This window comes from Alligator mississippiensis, chromosome 11 (assembly GCF_030867095.1).
Source record: "Alligator mississippiensis isolate rAllMis1 chromosome 11, rAllMis1, whole genome shotgun sequence".
NCBI lineage: Eukaryota > Metazoa > Chordata > Crocodylia > Alligatoridae > Alligator > Alligator mississippiensis.
In genome coordinates, this window is record NC_081834.1 from 56,022,616 (window position 1) to 56,038,557 (window position 15,942).

At 53.1% G+C, this 15,942-nt stretch overlaps 1 protein-coding gene and 1 long non-coding RNA gene across 16 annotated transcripts in view; one reads left to right on the top strand and one right to left on the bottom strand.

The window, feature by feature from the left end:
• Positions 1–219: 219 nt before the first annotated feature.
• LOC132243887 (uncharacterized) lies at positions 220–2,613 on the bottom strand. Its single transcript, XR_009455458.1, has 3 exons — positions 2,521–2,613; positions 2,171–2,197; positions 220–1,001 (listed from the first exon to the last, which is right to left on the bottom strand). It is a non-coding gene; the product is annotated as an uncharacterized LOC132243887 (long non-coding RNA).
• Positions 2,614–9,172: 6,559 nt separating this feature from the next.
• Positions 9,173–15,942, top strand: part of LOC109283977 (butyrophilin subfamily 3 member A2) — a 51,191-nt gene continuing 44,421 nt past the window's right edge. For 12 of the 15 annotated variants that reach the window (XM_059715155.1, XM_059715146.1, XM_059715157.1 and 9 more), the window contains exons 1-3: positions 9,173–9,409; positions 11,016–11,260; positions 14,270–14,393. In XM_059715155.1, coding sequence (XP_059571138.1) covers positions 14,369–14,393 — 25 coding nt within the window. In that variant the 5' untranslated portion in view covers positions 9,173–9,409; positions 11,016–11,260; positions 14,270–14,368. The remainder of the gene's footprint in view (positions 9,410–11,015; positions 11,261–14,269; positions 14,394–15,942) is intronic. The other 3 variants (XM_059715152.1, XM_059715148.1, XM_059715153.1) reach the window with 3 other exon arrangements.

A 15,942-nucleotide genomic window follows, 5' to 3' on the forward strand; every position in this document is an offset into this window, starting at 1 on the left:
AGGAAACATGGCTGTGCAAGCTAATGAGGTAGGAGCTGTGGGGCAAGAGGGTCCTCAGTGTCCATGTCTTAGTGAACTTTATCTGGAATTACTGCTGGAGTCAGCAAAGCCTTTCCTCCAGCACTGCTCACAGCCGGCCTTAAACCCACTGTCCATGAATGGGTTTGGTAACCGATGCAATAACGTGCTGCACAACTCACTTGGATATTGGATGTCATTTTATAAGGAGGCAGAGGCTACAACACCGCACATTTTCAGCATACAGGGATGGACATTGACTCTTACTGCTGCCAATATTCTCCATATAAATGGAAGGATTCATTTCTTTCATGGCAGATTTATTTCTATTTCCTAGCCTTTCACATGCTTTTTCATACCAAAAGGATCTTAATTTCTCCCCAACCCAAGTCACTCCTCACTAGGAAGGTAATTCAGGATATTCCCCGTTGGAAGTGGCAGTAATTCAGCGTTTCAGGGCAGACCTAAAGAAAGGGCCCACATTTACAAAAGTACTGATTCAGTTCTGTCAAAAATTTCCCCACAGTCAGTAATTTGTGTCCTATCTCAATCCCATAAAAACCTGGGTTTCAGGTACTTTCATAATGCTCATCCCTGCAGGCTAAGACCCATCTTTCCAGGTTATGGAGCATATATCTAGGGAGAAAGAAGGAAGTCTTGACACCAAATGGGTCATTCATGTCTCCAGTGTAATGATGTCAGCTCTGTACCTTGCTGGGGCTGTCGGGTGGCTGGAGAATGATGAACATCTTGAACACGGTGCCAGCTGGTGTGCCCGTCAATCCAGTTCTGCCCTTCAATCTGGATTAGGGGCTGTGGTCAGATCCTCTAAAGATCCCAGCGCTCACCTGAAGGTGCACACCTCGCTTATGTGTAATAAATGCGTGGATGAGCTCTATCTGATGCAAGAAGTTGGTGGGCCGATGAGAGGTAAAGCGCTGCTCAACCTGGTTCTGGCAATGGGGGACAACCTAATCAGTGACCTAAGGATCAAAGAATCAAAGGGAAGCTGGGTGACAGTGACCACAAGCTGATCAACTTCACCATCCACCATAAATCTGGCAAGTCAGTCAGCAATACAGAAGTCCTCAACTTCAGAAAAGCTGACTTTGACAAGCTCAGGAGGTTTGTCAGGGAGGCTCTAAAGGGCCACAACCCATAGGGGAGGGGAGTTCAGGATGCTCCTGAACCCTCAGGTGACAAACAAGCAGAGTTGAACATCCTGCAGCACAGAATCACGCAGGATGTGCAGACTCAGCGGAACTCCACATTCCTCATGCTCGAGAGGCTGGTGGAGCAACAGAAGGCCAGCCATGAGATGGCCTTGCTCGGGGCGATTGGGATTAACGGCCCCCTGAACAGAGCTGAGTGGGATACCGTCTCCCAGATCTTGGTGGTCCACCAATCCTTCCTTGAGGCCACCAAGACCCTCAGCACTGCCGTTGCCCTCCTTAGACAGGTGATCCCTGTGACATGCCAGCAGGGTGTGCTCCTGCGTTGAGCCGCCCACCTCCCTGCACCCACCCACCTTCCAGGCTCCGAGTGCCTCCCTGGGGTGCCTCCCATCCGGCCGACCCCTTCCCTGGAGTACACCTGCTAGCCTGGGGTTCCCGCTGCCACCATCCAAGGCTCTGGACTCAATACTGGCTCTGCGCACCTTGGAAAACACAGGCCTGATCGTCCAATGGGTACTAGACCCAATACAGGCACTTGGGACACTTTCCCAAATCAGGGGCTGATTAGGGAAGTCTCCCTCAGTATAAGACCTAAGGGGCCTCCTCGGCATAATTCAGACCCACCCCTCAATAAGTCTCCCACACCGGTCACAAAGGAGAACTTTATTGATTACAGGGGGAAGGGCGGAAACAGGGTAAAGGTAGAGCAATATCATAGAAATATCAGAGGAATCCCATAGTCCTCCACCTGAGTCTGACATGGCCAAAAGCCCAGCCCTGCCCAGGGTTGAGTGGACACAATGTGCTAGGAAAAGGGGCAGTGAGGGCAGAAGACAGCAAGGATGTAGTGGCTCTGTCCCATCACAAGTTCAAACCCTACTTTCAGGGCACAGCGATGGTGGCAGCAGTGGCTGCAGGAAGCACAGGTCTCCAGGGAAGGGGCCTGGGGTCACTGATACGGGGTCAGGGTCACTCACCTGCGTGTCCTCAGTCTCTTCCAAATCCTGGAACAGCAGAGACAGAGGTGAGCATTCACGCAGCAGTCGCTGCAACAAGACCCAGTGCAGACGCTGGGGCAAACCCTACTGTCCCCAACAGCCAAACCCCTGGGACAACCAGGGAGCTGGAGCAAGGGAGAAATCAGGGCTGCAGCATTTGGCTTCAGGTCCCTGCAGCAGCCAGAGGACAACTGAAACACCCACGACTCAGGGAGTCCCAGAGGGAGGGTCCCCTCAGCAGCACCAATCCTGCCCCATTGGCCTGACCCAGGGGAGGGGGCCATGGACCTGCCTGGGTGGGGAAATGTTGGCATCATGCTGAAACCTACCTGGGGGAGTCGGTGTCACTGGGGAGCTGTCACTTCTTTGTGCCCTGGTGTCTGGGGTCTCAGTGCTCAGCCTTCCCTTCCTGACTTGGCCCCTTTGTGTGTCTGGGTGTTTATGCCTCACACAGTTGTTATCTCACAGCTACATGCGCAGGCCTGACAGTCCAACTGCAGCTCTCGCCAGGCCCACCCATGGGCCTCCTGCCCACAGGACCAGCTGGGCACTGTCTCACCATAGATTAGGACTGAAGAAGTGCCAACTCCCCCTTGCTTTTTCTTCCTTACGCCCTTTACACTCATCCTCCTGCTGGGTTTTACTCATCAGACAGTATTTTTACACCACCCTGAATCTTGCTATAATATCACCTTTCCCATCCAAGATGGACAGCAGATAATTCAGGATTTCCTCCACCATTGGGTCCAAGAACTGGCATTCAGGCCTCACACAGAAGTAAATGTTTGGATTGCCACTTCACTGATGGAAGAGACCTGTGCGTGCTCTGCATGAACTGTGATATGGGGCAACAGGTCCTCATGGCCATGTGAAGGGTACTGCCAAGAAATGGGGAGTATTCCTATGGGAAACAAAAGTACAAGAGAAGCCATGGCTGTGTGAGCTAACGAGGTAGGAGCTGTGGGGTAACAGGGTCCTCAGTGGACATTATTTTAGTGGACATTTTCTAGGGTTACTACTGGAGTCAGCAAATCATTTCCCCCAGCACCGCTCACAGCCTGCCTTACGCCCACTGTCCATGAATGGGTTTGGTAACCGATGCAATATTGTGCTGCAAAACTCACTTGGATATTGGCTGTCATTTTATGAGGAAGAGGATGCAACCCCGTACATTTCCAGCACACAAGGGTGGACATTGACTCCTACTGCTGCCAATATTCTCCATATAAATGGAAGGATTCACCCTCTGCCAGCTGTTGTTTTCACAGCAAATACATGAGGTCTGTCCAAAAAGTATCAAGACTGATGCTGTAGGAAACAAAATCTTTTATTTATAGGGGTTTCAGCTTAATCTCCTTTGAAGTATGCTCCTTCTGCAGCCACACACTTCTCCCAACATTTCTTCCATTGAGGGAAGCACTTCTGATAAGCAATTTCTGGAATTGCTGAAAGCTGCTTCATCGCATTTTGTTTTATGGTTTCCACATCACAAAATCTTCTTCCTTTCAAGGTTTTCTTTAATTGAGGGAAGAGAAAAAAGTTGCACTGTATCCCACAAGTGCCGCAGCCCCCATATTCACCTGACCTGGCCCCATGCGACTTTTTTCTCTTGCTTCAGAAGCACTTCTGTATCTGAATCACCGAACCGAATCACTGTCCCCCAAATTGGCTGAATCCAAATCCGAAGCGAATGGTAGTTGCTTTGCACAGGTCTAGTGGACAATCCAGCCCACGGCTGCCTGTTTGTGCAGGTTCTGCAACTCATGGATCAGGCGTTTGTGTCACCTCCTGTTGAGGAAGACACATCGCTTGCCTACCTGCTGGAAAAAGATTTCGTCCTCTCTTGGATACTGTCTGCTTCTCACCGCCTCCTGCATCTTCTTGTGATTGACCATGGTCATGGGGCCTGTGCTCTGTAGACTGTACATGCTGGGCAACTCATTCAGGGTCTGGTAGAACCATGGTAGGATCATGAGCCAGGGTCTTCTGTTGGTCAGCGCAAAAGCCCCACACTGTTTCAGGAGATTTCCTGCAAAATATCTCATGAGACAGACTGTTTTGGACACTGTGATCATCACCAGTTTACAGATCTGGCTCATGTACTTTGCCCACAGGAACAGGAGGATGTCTGGGATGCCCTTTCCCTGTGCCTGTTTAGTCTTATACAGGGTCTCTGTTTTTTCCCATGCTTTCTTGCTGCTCAACTTGGGGTCAAAAGCCACCCACAGGATCTTGACCCCTTGTGGGGGACAGAGACCCCCAAGGATTCCAGGTCCCCGAGCTCACCCATGGCCAGACAGGTGCTCTTATTCACATTGAGCTTGGCTCCTGCTGCCACTTCATAGCTCTGTGTGCCACAGGGCTCTTTCCACAGACCACTTGCTTTGGCACAGGATCTTCAGATCATCCATGTAGGCCAGGACCTTGGTCTCTTCTCTACTTTCACCTGGGCTCAGGGATCCCTAAATCCCTGGGTCTTGCACAATGCTCTGGGCCAGGGGTTTGATCACACAGATGAAAAGTATAGGGGAGAAAGGGCAGCTCCACCGGACGTCCAACTCTACAGCAATCTGTGCACCCAGTAATCCACAGACCTGCACTTCGCTGCTTGCATTTGTGTACAGGGTCCTGATCCATCCAATGAAGGTTGGGGGGACTCCCATCTGCTTCAGTGTCTCAAAGAGGAACCAGTAGGATATTCTGTCATAGGCTTTCTCCAGGTCCAGGTTCAGAATGGCAACTTTCTGCCCTCTTTCTCATTCCAGTTGGAGCATGTCCCTTAGTTGCAGCAAGGTCTCATGAATCTGGTGCACTGGCACCCCGCATGACTGGTCCTCATGGATGACGGTACCTAGAATGGATTTAAAATGCTCTACCAAGACTGGTCAACAGCATATAGACAAAATTCAGGAGGGTGATAGGCCTCCAGTTCTTCAACTCTTCCCTCAGGTCCTTCTTATACAGAAGGGTCACAAGGCAACCCTGCCCGGTGCAACCCTGCACCTAGGCAGCCTTCCAGCAGGTACTCCTGGAAAAGCTCCAGCAGGCCTGAGCCTACCAGATCCCAAAAGGTCAGGTAAAACACCTTTGGCAGACCATCTACCCCAAGAGACTTATTGTTTTTGCACATTTGGAGGGTACTCTCAGTCTCCTCTAGCATCCACTCCTCCTCCAGCCGTTGCTGTTCGGGTTCTCTGAGGGTCCAGGTAAGCTTTTTCAGGCACTGTTTCATAGTCTTTGGGTTTACCAGTTTCTCAGCATACAGCTCTCGATAGAAAGCAGCCATAGTTTCTAACATGCCCTCCTTTGATCGGTGCTCCACTCCTCTTCCATCCTTCAGGCATGTCGTTGGCTCCTCCTTGCTCTTCTTTAACCTGCTAAAATAAGCAGACCACTCTTCCCCTTCCCCTAACCAGGTCACCCTGGCTTGGAAGATCTTTTTCCTGGCCTCCTCCTGGTACCAGGCACCAAGTTGGGCCTTAACCTCCCTCATTTCCTCCCTCACATCCCAGCCCACCACTGCCTGCATGCTCAGGTTTTGCAACTCATCATGGGCCAGGCGTTCGTGTCACCGTCTGTGGAAGAAGGCATGTTGCTTGCCCACTTGCTGGAAACATTTTTTACTTTGATACTGGTCCACTGCTCTGTTTGGTTTGAATATAGGTCCCTCAGGGTCTTTCATCCTTTGTAGTGATCCTGATGGCTGTGCAGGGTCTTTTCATCCTTCAGGAGGCTCGTGTTTGGTTTCCACACATCCCTGACTCTCTCCAGCTCCCTTCCCATGTCTGCCTGGATGGTTAGGAGGCAGTGGTCTGAGAAACAGATGGGAGTGACACCGGCCCTCTCCACCCTCCACCCTTTGGGGAGGAAAACAAAATTTATCTTGCACTTGGTGTTTTCTGCAGGGTCCACTCAGGTGAAATTCCCTCCAGGTCCTTGGGAGCTCCTTTCCTGCACCTGCCAGCCCGTGGTCACAGACAAGCTGTTTCAGCTGCCTGGAGGACCTGTCCATACCTGATGTTCAGGCTCTACTTACTCTATTTCCCTCACTGATGATGCACTCGAAATCCTTCACAATGATCACTGGTCTGCCAGTTGGCATTGTTACATTCATGTTATCAATGAAGGTGCACCTTGCTTATTTGTTAGCTGGCGCATATACTATGAGCAAAGATTCATAGATGCTAGGGTCGGAAGGGACCTCAACAGATCATTGAGTCCAACCCCCTGCCTGGGCAGGAAAGAGAGCCAGGGTCAGATAACCCCAGCCAGATGCCTAGCCAGCCTTCTCTTAATGACCCCCAAGGTAGGGGAGAGCACCACCTCCCTTGGAAGCCCAGTCCAAATTTTGGCCACCCTCACTGTGAAGAAGTGTTTCCTGATATCTAGCCTAAATCTGCTCTCTGTCAGTTTGTGACCATTGTTTCTTATTACCCCAAGAGGCACCCTCGTGAACAGACCATCTTCGATCCCTTGCCGCATCCCCCTAATTAATTTGTAGGTGGCCACAAGATCACCTCTCAGCTTTCTCTTCCGGAGGCTGAAGAGGTCCAGGTCCCTCAGGCCCTCCTCGTAGGGCTTGTCCTATAAACCCCTGACCATATGAAAAGCACTCCAAAAGCAGTTCAAAAGCACTTCTGCTTGCTGCTAGCAAGGCTTGTAACAGCCTGCCTGCAACTACAGTATTTCTTGGTGCTGTAGGAGGCACACAGTGTTTTCTTTTAGCAGTATTGCTGCTCTATTGTCCTCAGACCAACTCTACGCAGGGGAGCCCACATTCCCGAAAGCAAAAAATGTCTTCTTCTATCTGTTGCAGGATTTGTAACACCTGATCCCATTTTCCTTTTCCCACCAAACTTCTCACATTAACAGAAGCTATGTTGATCCTTTTCATTGTGCTACCTGAATAAGAGGAGGGTTGGGAAGGGGGTGGGAGGCATGCATCTGGAACCTCATTGTCTGCCCCTGTGCTTTTTTCCTTTTATTCTCTGGGAATTGGTGGTTTTTCTGCCTGGGGACTTCCTTAGGTTTCTCTGTGGTTGTTCTCTATGTGACCTTTCCTCTTGCTCTTTTTCTTCTTGCTTTTAACCTGGCTCCATCTGTATGCCTTCAGGGGGTCAAAATGGGCAGGAGGAGTTCCTTGGGTTTATGCATTCTTCCCTTCCTTTGTTTTTGTCATGGGAGGCTTTCTCCCTGAGCCTGAGGTTTCCTCTCATTCCTCCTTCGATTCTATCATTTCCCCGCTTCCACCTTATCTTATTCCTTTACTCTGACTGTTGGATTTTCAGCCAGTTGCTTTAGCATCTCAGTGCTCTTTCCTACTGTTTGTAAGAGGAGTTTGTCCTCTGGATCTGGTGGGGGGGAGGCTTTCTTCCTCTGTTTCCTCTTACTTTTCCTCTTGTTCAGTCTTATCCTCACTCATTGTTTCTGTTCTGTCCTGTACTCCTGGCTCAGAAGTAATGGACTTGAAATCCTCCTCCTCATCTTGCCTTTCCATGCACTCTCTTGCCCACGGGCATTTCCTGAAAAGGTGACCCTTCTCCCCACAGAGGTTGCAATGCTATTCTTTGTTGCAGCTTTGGTAATTGTGCCCAAAGGAGCCCCATGGACTGTGAGAGAAACCTCTTTGGGCATTAGGCCCCTCCCCAGCCCCCCCTGGCCCTGAACCAGCCCCCATCTGCCCCCCACACCCGCTCTGCCCTTCCTTCCCACGCATCAGGCATGAGGTGTCTCTGCTGCTAAACCTCCTGAAGCCAGGGGAAAGCAACACCTTGTGTCTGTCCGCACTGCCCAGGAGCGCCGCTGTTGTCCCACTGCAGTGCAGCTGGTCCTGGAGCAGGGCCGTGCGGGCAGTCTCTGCCGTGGTTCTTTCCCACGGGCAAGGCTGGGGCTGGGGTCTGTGCATGTCCGGCTCTCTGCCATGGGGCACGTCCCAGCCCTGCCCAGCACATTTTTTCCCCTGCTCAAGGCCTGGAGTCTCCTCTGGCCTGTAGAAGTGGAGCACTTGGTGCCCTGGGTGGGCAGGACAGAGGCAGGGGGAGCAGCATGGCGGCAATGAGACCCAGTGCACAGAGCATCCTAACAAGAACCCCCACTTCCCTCCCTGCGCCGCCTCCACCAGCACTTCCCCGCCTTGGGCCTGTTGGCATTACATTTGCCTCAGTGAATAATAATTATTTTTTAAAAGTACAAATGCAATAAGAAATGGATAAGAAACAATAAATGAAAATCTTACAAAAAAGCCTCATTAAAATCACTACACACACACACACACACACACACACGTCCTTGGTAGCAGATAAGCTGCTAGCAAGCTTCACCATCCTTTAACTTCCTCCTATTGTGAGCTAGGTTAGCTCAGAATGAATCCACTCCCCTGGAGCCTCTGGGTGGATCCAATGTCCTTGTGTTATTTCTCCTTCCCAGCAGGTGTTTGGATTAGCCCTCCCCTGCTGCTGACACTGCTGTCACTGCCTGCAGGAGCTCCCCACTTGCTACCCCATGCCCCTGCTGCTGACACCACCGCCACCACCTGTGGGTGCTTACCATGCCACCCCGGCCTCTGGGGGCACTCAGCATTTGTGGTCCTCACAGAGACACCCCTGAGAGCACTGGCCTCTGCCCCCGTTGCAGCGGGTGTGCGGGCTGGGGGTGACTGGGGGTGAAGCACTCGGGGCCTTTGCACCTGTCACAGATGGGAAATGTTTAGGGAGCTCTGGGTGCTGCTGAGAGCAGCGGCCCTGGCAGCTGGCACAAGACACGTGCCATCGATGGTGACACTTTAGCAGTCCCTGGAGAGCAGGGCAGGCGGGTGTCAGGACTGGAGCTGCTGGCCCAAAGGCTGATGTTGTATTGCAGCCTAGGCTTGTGTATTTTTAAGAAAACTTTAATATCTTGACTAAGAGACAAGTATGTGGGTGGGGAAGAGCGGGAGCAGCGTGGGGGAGGGAGGCTGGTTGTCACTTCCCATTTACATTTTGCTTTCGGTTTTGCAGCTGCTGGGAGTAACAGGAGGGGGAGTCAGCCTTTCTGAAAGTAAAGTTAAATGAATAAAGCAACCAGGGCTGGATTCCCAAGGCCCCTGGTCCAGGACCCACTGTCTGGAGCAAGCACGGGACCCTCAGCAATGAGCACAGCCCCACGGGAGCAGCCCTGTTGGGAAACAGCCCTGGAGAGAGACACAGAGCCCCTCTGGCACTAGAGAGGCAGACAACTCAGGTGAGTAGTGCTGAGTTAGTGTAGAGGGGCCCCAGGCACTGGCCCTGGCTTCTTGCCACCCTAACCAACCCTAGTCCAAGATTGGCTGTTTCTGTATGAATGTGGGTGCGATTCTCCAGCCCCTTTCCCGTGACATGGCCAGACAGACAGGACCACAGAGGATTTTGCTTCTTTGCTGCCCTGCCCTGGTCCCTGCCAGCAGGGTGGGTGTGGGGGTGCCCCTGCCTGCCCTGTCTCGCAGCGATGCCCGAGGGCCTGGGCCAGGGCTCCTGGGGGCAAACACGCCTGCCCTGCTTTAGGGGATGGAGTGAAAGAGAGGACGGCCGGGCGAGAGGGGCATCCTGGGGCCAGGTTCAGCCCAGGCAGTGTGAGCAGGGACCTCACGTCAAAGTGGGCCTTCCTCCAGCCACCGTCTCTGCCACGCTGACATCCTGCAGCACTGTCTGAGCTGGCACATTTAAGTGGCCGTGTGGAGCCCTTTGCACTTCCCCTCCCCGTGGCCTCTGGTTCGGCCCCAGCCCAGGCTGCAGCAGGCGCAATGTGACAGGAGTTTAGTCAAACTGAATGCCCCGTGGAGCTCAGCAAGGAGCTGGTGACAGCCCCAGAACAGAGCTGTGGCTCATACAATGCCTAGTGAGTGCAGCCAGCTCTGTTGGATAGGATTTCCCTCTGCTGTGGGGATGGGTACTGAGAGCTCAGTGCAAGAAACAGGTAGCCTCCAGGTGCCTGATGAGGGCAGCCAGTTTGGACCCAGGGATATAAGCTGGTCTGCAGTTTGCTGCAGGAGGAAGGAGGTAACATTAGGATGTGAAGCTGTTCTGACGAGGATTAGGAGTTAAGGGCAGGGGCTATGGGGTGGAGGTGACCCCTTGTCCTGGGTAAGATGTAAAACTTCACCCTGCCAGGGAAGGGTGGTCTGGTGGGGCTCCTAGTGGCATAGGAGCCCCCAGGAAATGCCAGGCCAGTTACCTCCCCAGTGAAAGGCAGGTTGAGGTGCCTTGATAACCCCAGTCCTACATTCCTGGTGGTGTTCTGATGAGCAAGGGGAGCCCAGGGCTCATTAAGGAGCCCTGAGGCAGGGCTTAGGCTGGAGGAGGGACCTGGGGCTGTGCCCAGGTGGAAGATGAAAGGCTGGGGGTGCTAGAGAGACCCTGAGTGAGAGAGGTGATGATTAGAGAGACCCTGAGTGAGAGGGGCGACAAACAGAGTGGCCCCATGAGTGTGGGGTAGTGAGGAGGCCCAATGGAGACATAGTGGCCCAGCGAGAGGCCAGGACCAAGATAGGCCTATGGTCATAAAATTGCTCAGTCAACACTCAGATGAGGGTAGCGGGAGACTCCCAACAGGCTGTGCTAGGGCTGACCGAGGAGAGGAGAGCTAATCCTGAAGCGAGATGAGGCCGGGTGGGATGAGTGTGGCCCTGAGAAAGGGCAGTATGTAAGAGGCTGGGTGAGAGCCAGCAGAGTAAATGGGACCCTAGTGAGAGACACCTGCAAGGCTTGGGGTCTGTGGAGGGGAGGTCGGAGTGGGTATTAGGGTGTTGTCAGCAGGGCGAGTAATGGGTAGGTCTCCCGCCTTAGTAACAACTCTCACTTTTTCCGTCAAGGTGTGGCAGGAGAGCAAAGCAGGTGGTTACCCCAGGGTCAGGGTGGCTGGTGGAGACCTGACAAGGAGGCTACCCTGTTACACAGCAGGTGTGAGCAGTGAGCTACCCCAAGACCAACTAGTGCCCAAGAGACCAGTTCTTCCTGTGGTGCCTGCAGAGTCACTGCCATCCCTGGGGTGGAGCAGATCCTCTTCCCTGGGGAGCAGACACTGGTCTTGCTGCCGCCTCCTCTACAGCAATCACAGGTAGGTGCTGCAGCTGCTCCCTGGCCATGCACACTTCTTGGCTAGCCTGGGTCCATCACACCTTGGGGTGCATAGGGACAGGGAGTCCAGCTGCCTGGTGACACCCGAGCCCTGTGCCTGCAGGTCTGTCCCTGCCAGGCACCTCTTCACTCTCCCCAGCACTGCTGCAGCACCAGGGCAGCTCCATGGGGCAGGTGCTTGTGTACACAGGCTGCCAGCTTCTGCTGCTCGTTAAACCACCTGGGTGCATGAGGCTACCCAGGCCAGTGTAGACACCACTGGAGAGGCCCTTCCCTCGGCACTCCCATGTCCTACCTGGGTGGGGGGCACAGCAGCCTACCAGTAGTCTACCTGGTGGCTGCCCTGGTTCCCTGGTCACAGGTTTGTTTGGGGGGTTTTTTGGCTCAAGTCTCAAGGGTCATACTAGTTCTGAATTCTACTGGGAAAATCCAATAGTCAAGTTCCAGGTTTTGACTGAGCAGGGCTCAATTGTTCAAGTTTGTGTGGCTCTACCAATTGTACAAGTATCCATCTTCCTAGAATCATCAGTCTGGGGCTTCAGGTACTCCCCTGGATCTGTGACAGACATCCTACAACCAAGCCTGGGGTCCAGGGACCCTGGGGTTGAGGTGCCTTCTTGCCTTGCTTGTTCTTAGCCAAAAGGCCAGGGAGGAAGTTGGGGAGGAAGCAAGAAAGCAGTTCCCCACTGCTACAACATTATGCAGTTGAGTTTCCTGCATTTTGGGAAACTGACTCCTGTGAGTGTGCCCAGAACAGAAAGAACAGGTTTCGTATATAAGTGCGTTTCCCAGGGTGAATCCTGTCCTTTGTGTTCTGGGCACACTGACTCCAGTGAGTTTCCCAAAATGCAGGAAACTCAAATATATATGCACAGAAAAACACCTATCTATAGCTTGATGTGTCTATAGATACATAGGGGTGTGTATCTATCTATCAACAGATGTGTGCATTCCAATGTAATAAAAGGCTTAGCCTGTCTTTCTGTCTATCCATAACACTTCTGGACAATTGTGCATGCAAGTTTGTGCCACTGCTGGGGAACTTTGTGGTGGTGAAGAACATGCCCCAGCTGCCTGAGCAGCGGGGCTTCTCCCTGCCTGAGGGTGCCCCCACCCCTGCTGCCTGGCCCCCATGTCCCCCAGAACAGCCGGCAGGAAGAGGGAAGTGGGGGGCAGAAGGGGAGTGGGGAGGGGAGGCAGGTGGAGGGGAGGGATGGAGCAGGGCCAGACCCAGAGCAGCGGGAGGGTGGGGGAGAGTAGGACCAGGCCCGGAGCAGAGGAGGAGTGGGGAGAGTGGGGCTGGACCCAGAATAGCAGTGGAGGAGTCTGGAGTGGGGCCTGACCCATAGTGGTGGGAGTTGGGGGCAGAGTAGGGCTGGACCCAGAGCGGCAGGGGCAGGGAGGGAGGTAGAACCCAGACCTGGAGCAGCTAGGGTGGAGGGGAACCAGACCCAGAGCATCAGGGAGGAGGGGGGTGGAGTGTAGCCAGTCCCGGTGGTGGGGGGTGGGGAGCAGGGCTGAACCCAGCATGGTGGGGAGGGGGTGCATAGAGCAGGGCCCAACCTGCAGTGGTGGGGGGGAGTGGGGCTGTACCCACAGTGGTGTGAGAGGGGGTGGAGCGGGGCTAGACCTGGAGCAGTGGTGGGGCAGGGAGTAGGGTCAGACCCTGAGAGGAGAGGAGAGGAGGGGTGCTGGGTTGGACCTACAGTGGCAGGGAGAGGGGGGGAGTGGGACTGGACCCGGAGTAGAGGGGTGGGTGGCAGGGAGTAGGGCCAGACCTGCAATGGCAGTAGAGGTGGTGGAGCGGGGCCAGACTTAGAGCAGCAGGGCGTGTGGAGCAGGGCCCAATCCACAGTGGTTGGGGGTGGGGAGCAGGGCTGCACCCACAGTGGTGGGAGAGGGGGTGGAGCAGGGCTGGACCTGGAGTAGTGGGGGGGGGGTGGAGTGGGGCTGGACCCAGACCCAGATTGGCAGGGGGGCATGGAGTGGGGCCAGACTCAGAGCAGCAGGGAGCAGGGTGGGGGCTGGGGCCAGACCCGCAGTGGCAGGGAGGGGAGGGGGGAGCAGGGCTGGACCCACAGCAGTTGAAGGGGTGGTGGAGAAGGGCCGGACCTGCAGTGGGTAGGAGCGGGGGGAGTGGGACCCGGCGGTGGGGGGGGAGTGAGTCGAACCCGCAGTAGTGGAAGCAGCAGGGGAGTGGGGTCAGACCTGCAGCAGCAAGGAGGGCAGGGTGTGGAGCAGGGATGGACCTGCAGTGGCAGGAGGTGGGGAAGAGCTGGACCTGGAGCAGCAGAGAGGGTGGAGGGGCTGGGGCTGGGGCTGGGGCTGGACCCAGAGCGGTGGAAGGCAGAGGGGCAGGGCTAGAACCAGTGGCGGGGGGTTGCGGGCTTGGACATGGTGAGGAGTGGGGCTCTGCCCCTGGCTGCCCCCCCTGCCCCCAGTCATTCTTGACAGGCAATTTGCTAGTGTATATATATAACTATCTCTAACAGCCTGTCTTGTGACCACTGTGGTTCACTTGACAGTCCAAAACACACTTTTACAATTACATCATTCTTAGTCCTGTTATAAATTCCACACTGTGCATCCACATTCCTGCATGCTTGCGCTCATCACCATCACCTTGAAACCAAGGTCCAATTGCACAAAAGACTACCTCAGTCCTCTTGTACCTCAGTCCTCTTGCCCCTCCCGCCTTTCCCTACCTTACCAACTCCCCCACCTGTTTGCCCAGTCCTTTCATTCATTATCATATTTTACTTGTCATCGTCATCATTGTCATCATCCTCATTACACTTTTTGGAGGGCTCGCCTCTGTAAAATCTGCCAGTCCCCTCTCTTCCATATGATGTCTGCAATCTCTTTTCCATCCTCTTCTACCATCTTCCTGTACTACCAGTGCATCTCACTCTGTCCCTTTTTAATACAGTCCTGGACTGGGAGGTTTATGTGCCTGTTTATGAGCAAGTTCATGGTTTTTTTTGCACAGGATGTTCCTGAAGCAGGAGATGAATTGGTTGAAGCGGGCTATCAGGCCCCTTGCTGCGTAGTCAAGTGCCCATACAGAACTGCCTCTCTGGTCAGGGTTATGAAACCTGTTATCACCAGGAATGGTACGCATATTCTCTTCTACACTTTGCTAGAGTATAGGCAGTCCCAGAACTTGATTGTTTCTGTATGTCACCAGCCAAATTGCCTGGGGAAGTTAGATGGGCCTGTCTGCCCCACACTGTTTTTCCATGCCCACACAAGAAATGTCCAGTGGGCTACCTGCCAGTTCAAGTCTCTGTGCTCCTTCTGCAGGTCCTTGTAGAAGATTCGCTCCCACAATGCCTGGACACTTTCACCAGGTAGCAAGTCCACGGGCAATATAATGTCTCTTGTCTTTATCACCTCCTGCATCTTGTGGTGGAAATACTTTGAGGCTTTGTAGAAATATGGGGACTTCATGGTCCATGGGTTCACATTGGTCATCATGTACACCTACCACTGTCACAGTAGCTGCCCTGTAAAATACTTTACAGAATGAGCTGTTTTGGATTCTGTCCTTATTGCCATTTTGCAAATCTGGCTCGTGTTCTTGGCCTAGAGGAATAGCAGGATGTCTGGCCTGCCTCTGCACCATTTTCCTTTGTAGAATGTGGTCCTTTACCACTTTGTCCCATGTGGATCTCCAGAGACAACACACATGGTTCTCTGGGTTCTGTGGATGACTTGCACTGAGGGGATGAAAACTGTGGGGTGTGTAGAAGCATTAGTAGTATCACTGTCTTCTTGAATGCCATGTGCCCCCCACCCATAATGAACAGGCAGCATGATTGCCATAGTCCCACTCACTATTTGACCTTGGCCTCAGTCTTTTCCCATGCCCTCTGTCCAGCCAAACTCCATCCTGAGAATCTTTACTCCCTCGTGGGGGACAGAGACTCGCAGGGCTCTGAGTTTGCCCAGTACGAGTCAAGTGCTTTTGCTCACATTTAGCTTGGCCCCTGCTGCTGCTCCATATACCTGGGTGTGGTGTAAAGCTCTTTCAACTGAGCACTTGTCTGTGAATATGATATTGCATATGATATTGAGGTCATGCTGTAGGCCAGGACCTTTGTCTCCTCCCCATTGCTCCTGAGGATCTTCATGTCACTGATCCTGGGGTATTGCCTGAACCACTGTGCTAGCAATTCCATCACACAGAAAAAAAGGATTGGGGAAAGTGAGTGGGCAGACATACTTGATACCCAACTCCACCACAGTCAGGGCTGTCAGGACTCTGTTTACCAGTACTCTGATGCTCATGTTGATGTACAATGTCTTTATCCAGGTGATTAAAGGTTAAGTGGACTCCCATCTTTTTCAGTGTCTCCAATAGGAACTGATGGGATACCTAGTCATAAGCCTTCTTTAGGTAAAGATTCAGCATGGTGGTGTTCTGCCCTCTCTCCCATTGGTATTGTAGCATGTTTCACAGATTCATCAGGGCTTTGTGGATCTGCTAGCCTGACACCATGCATGCCTAGTCCTTGTGGAATTAACAGACTTAAAAAGCACAGCCAAAACATTGGCCATTACTTTGTAGTCAAAATTCAGGAGCATCATAGGACCCCAGTTATTCAGTTGCCACCTCTCCCCCTTCTTGTAAAGAATGATAATGAGACCCTCCTCAATTCC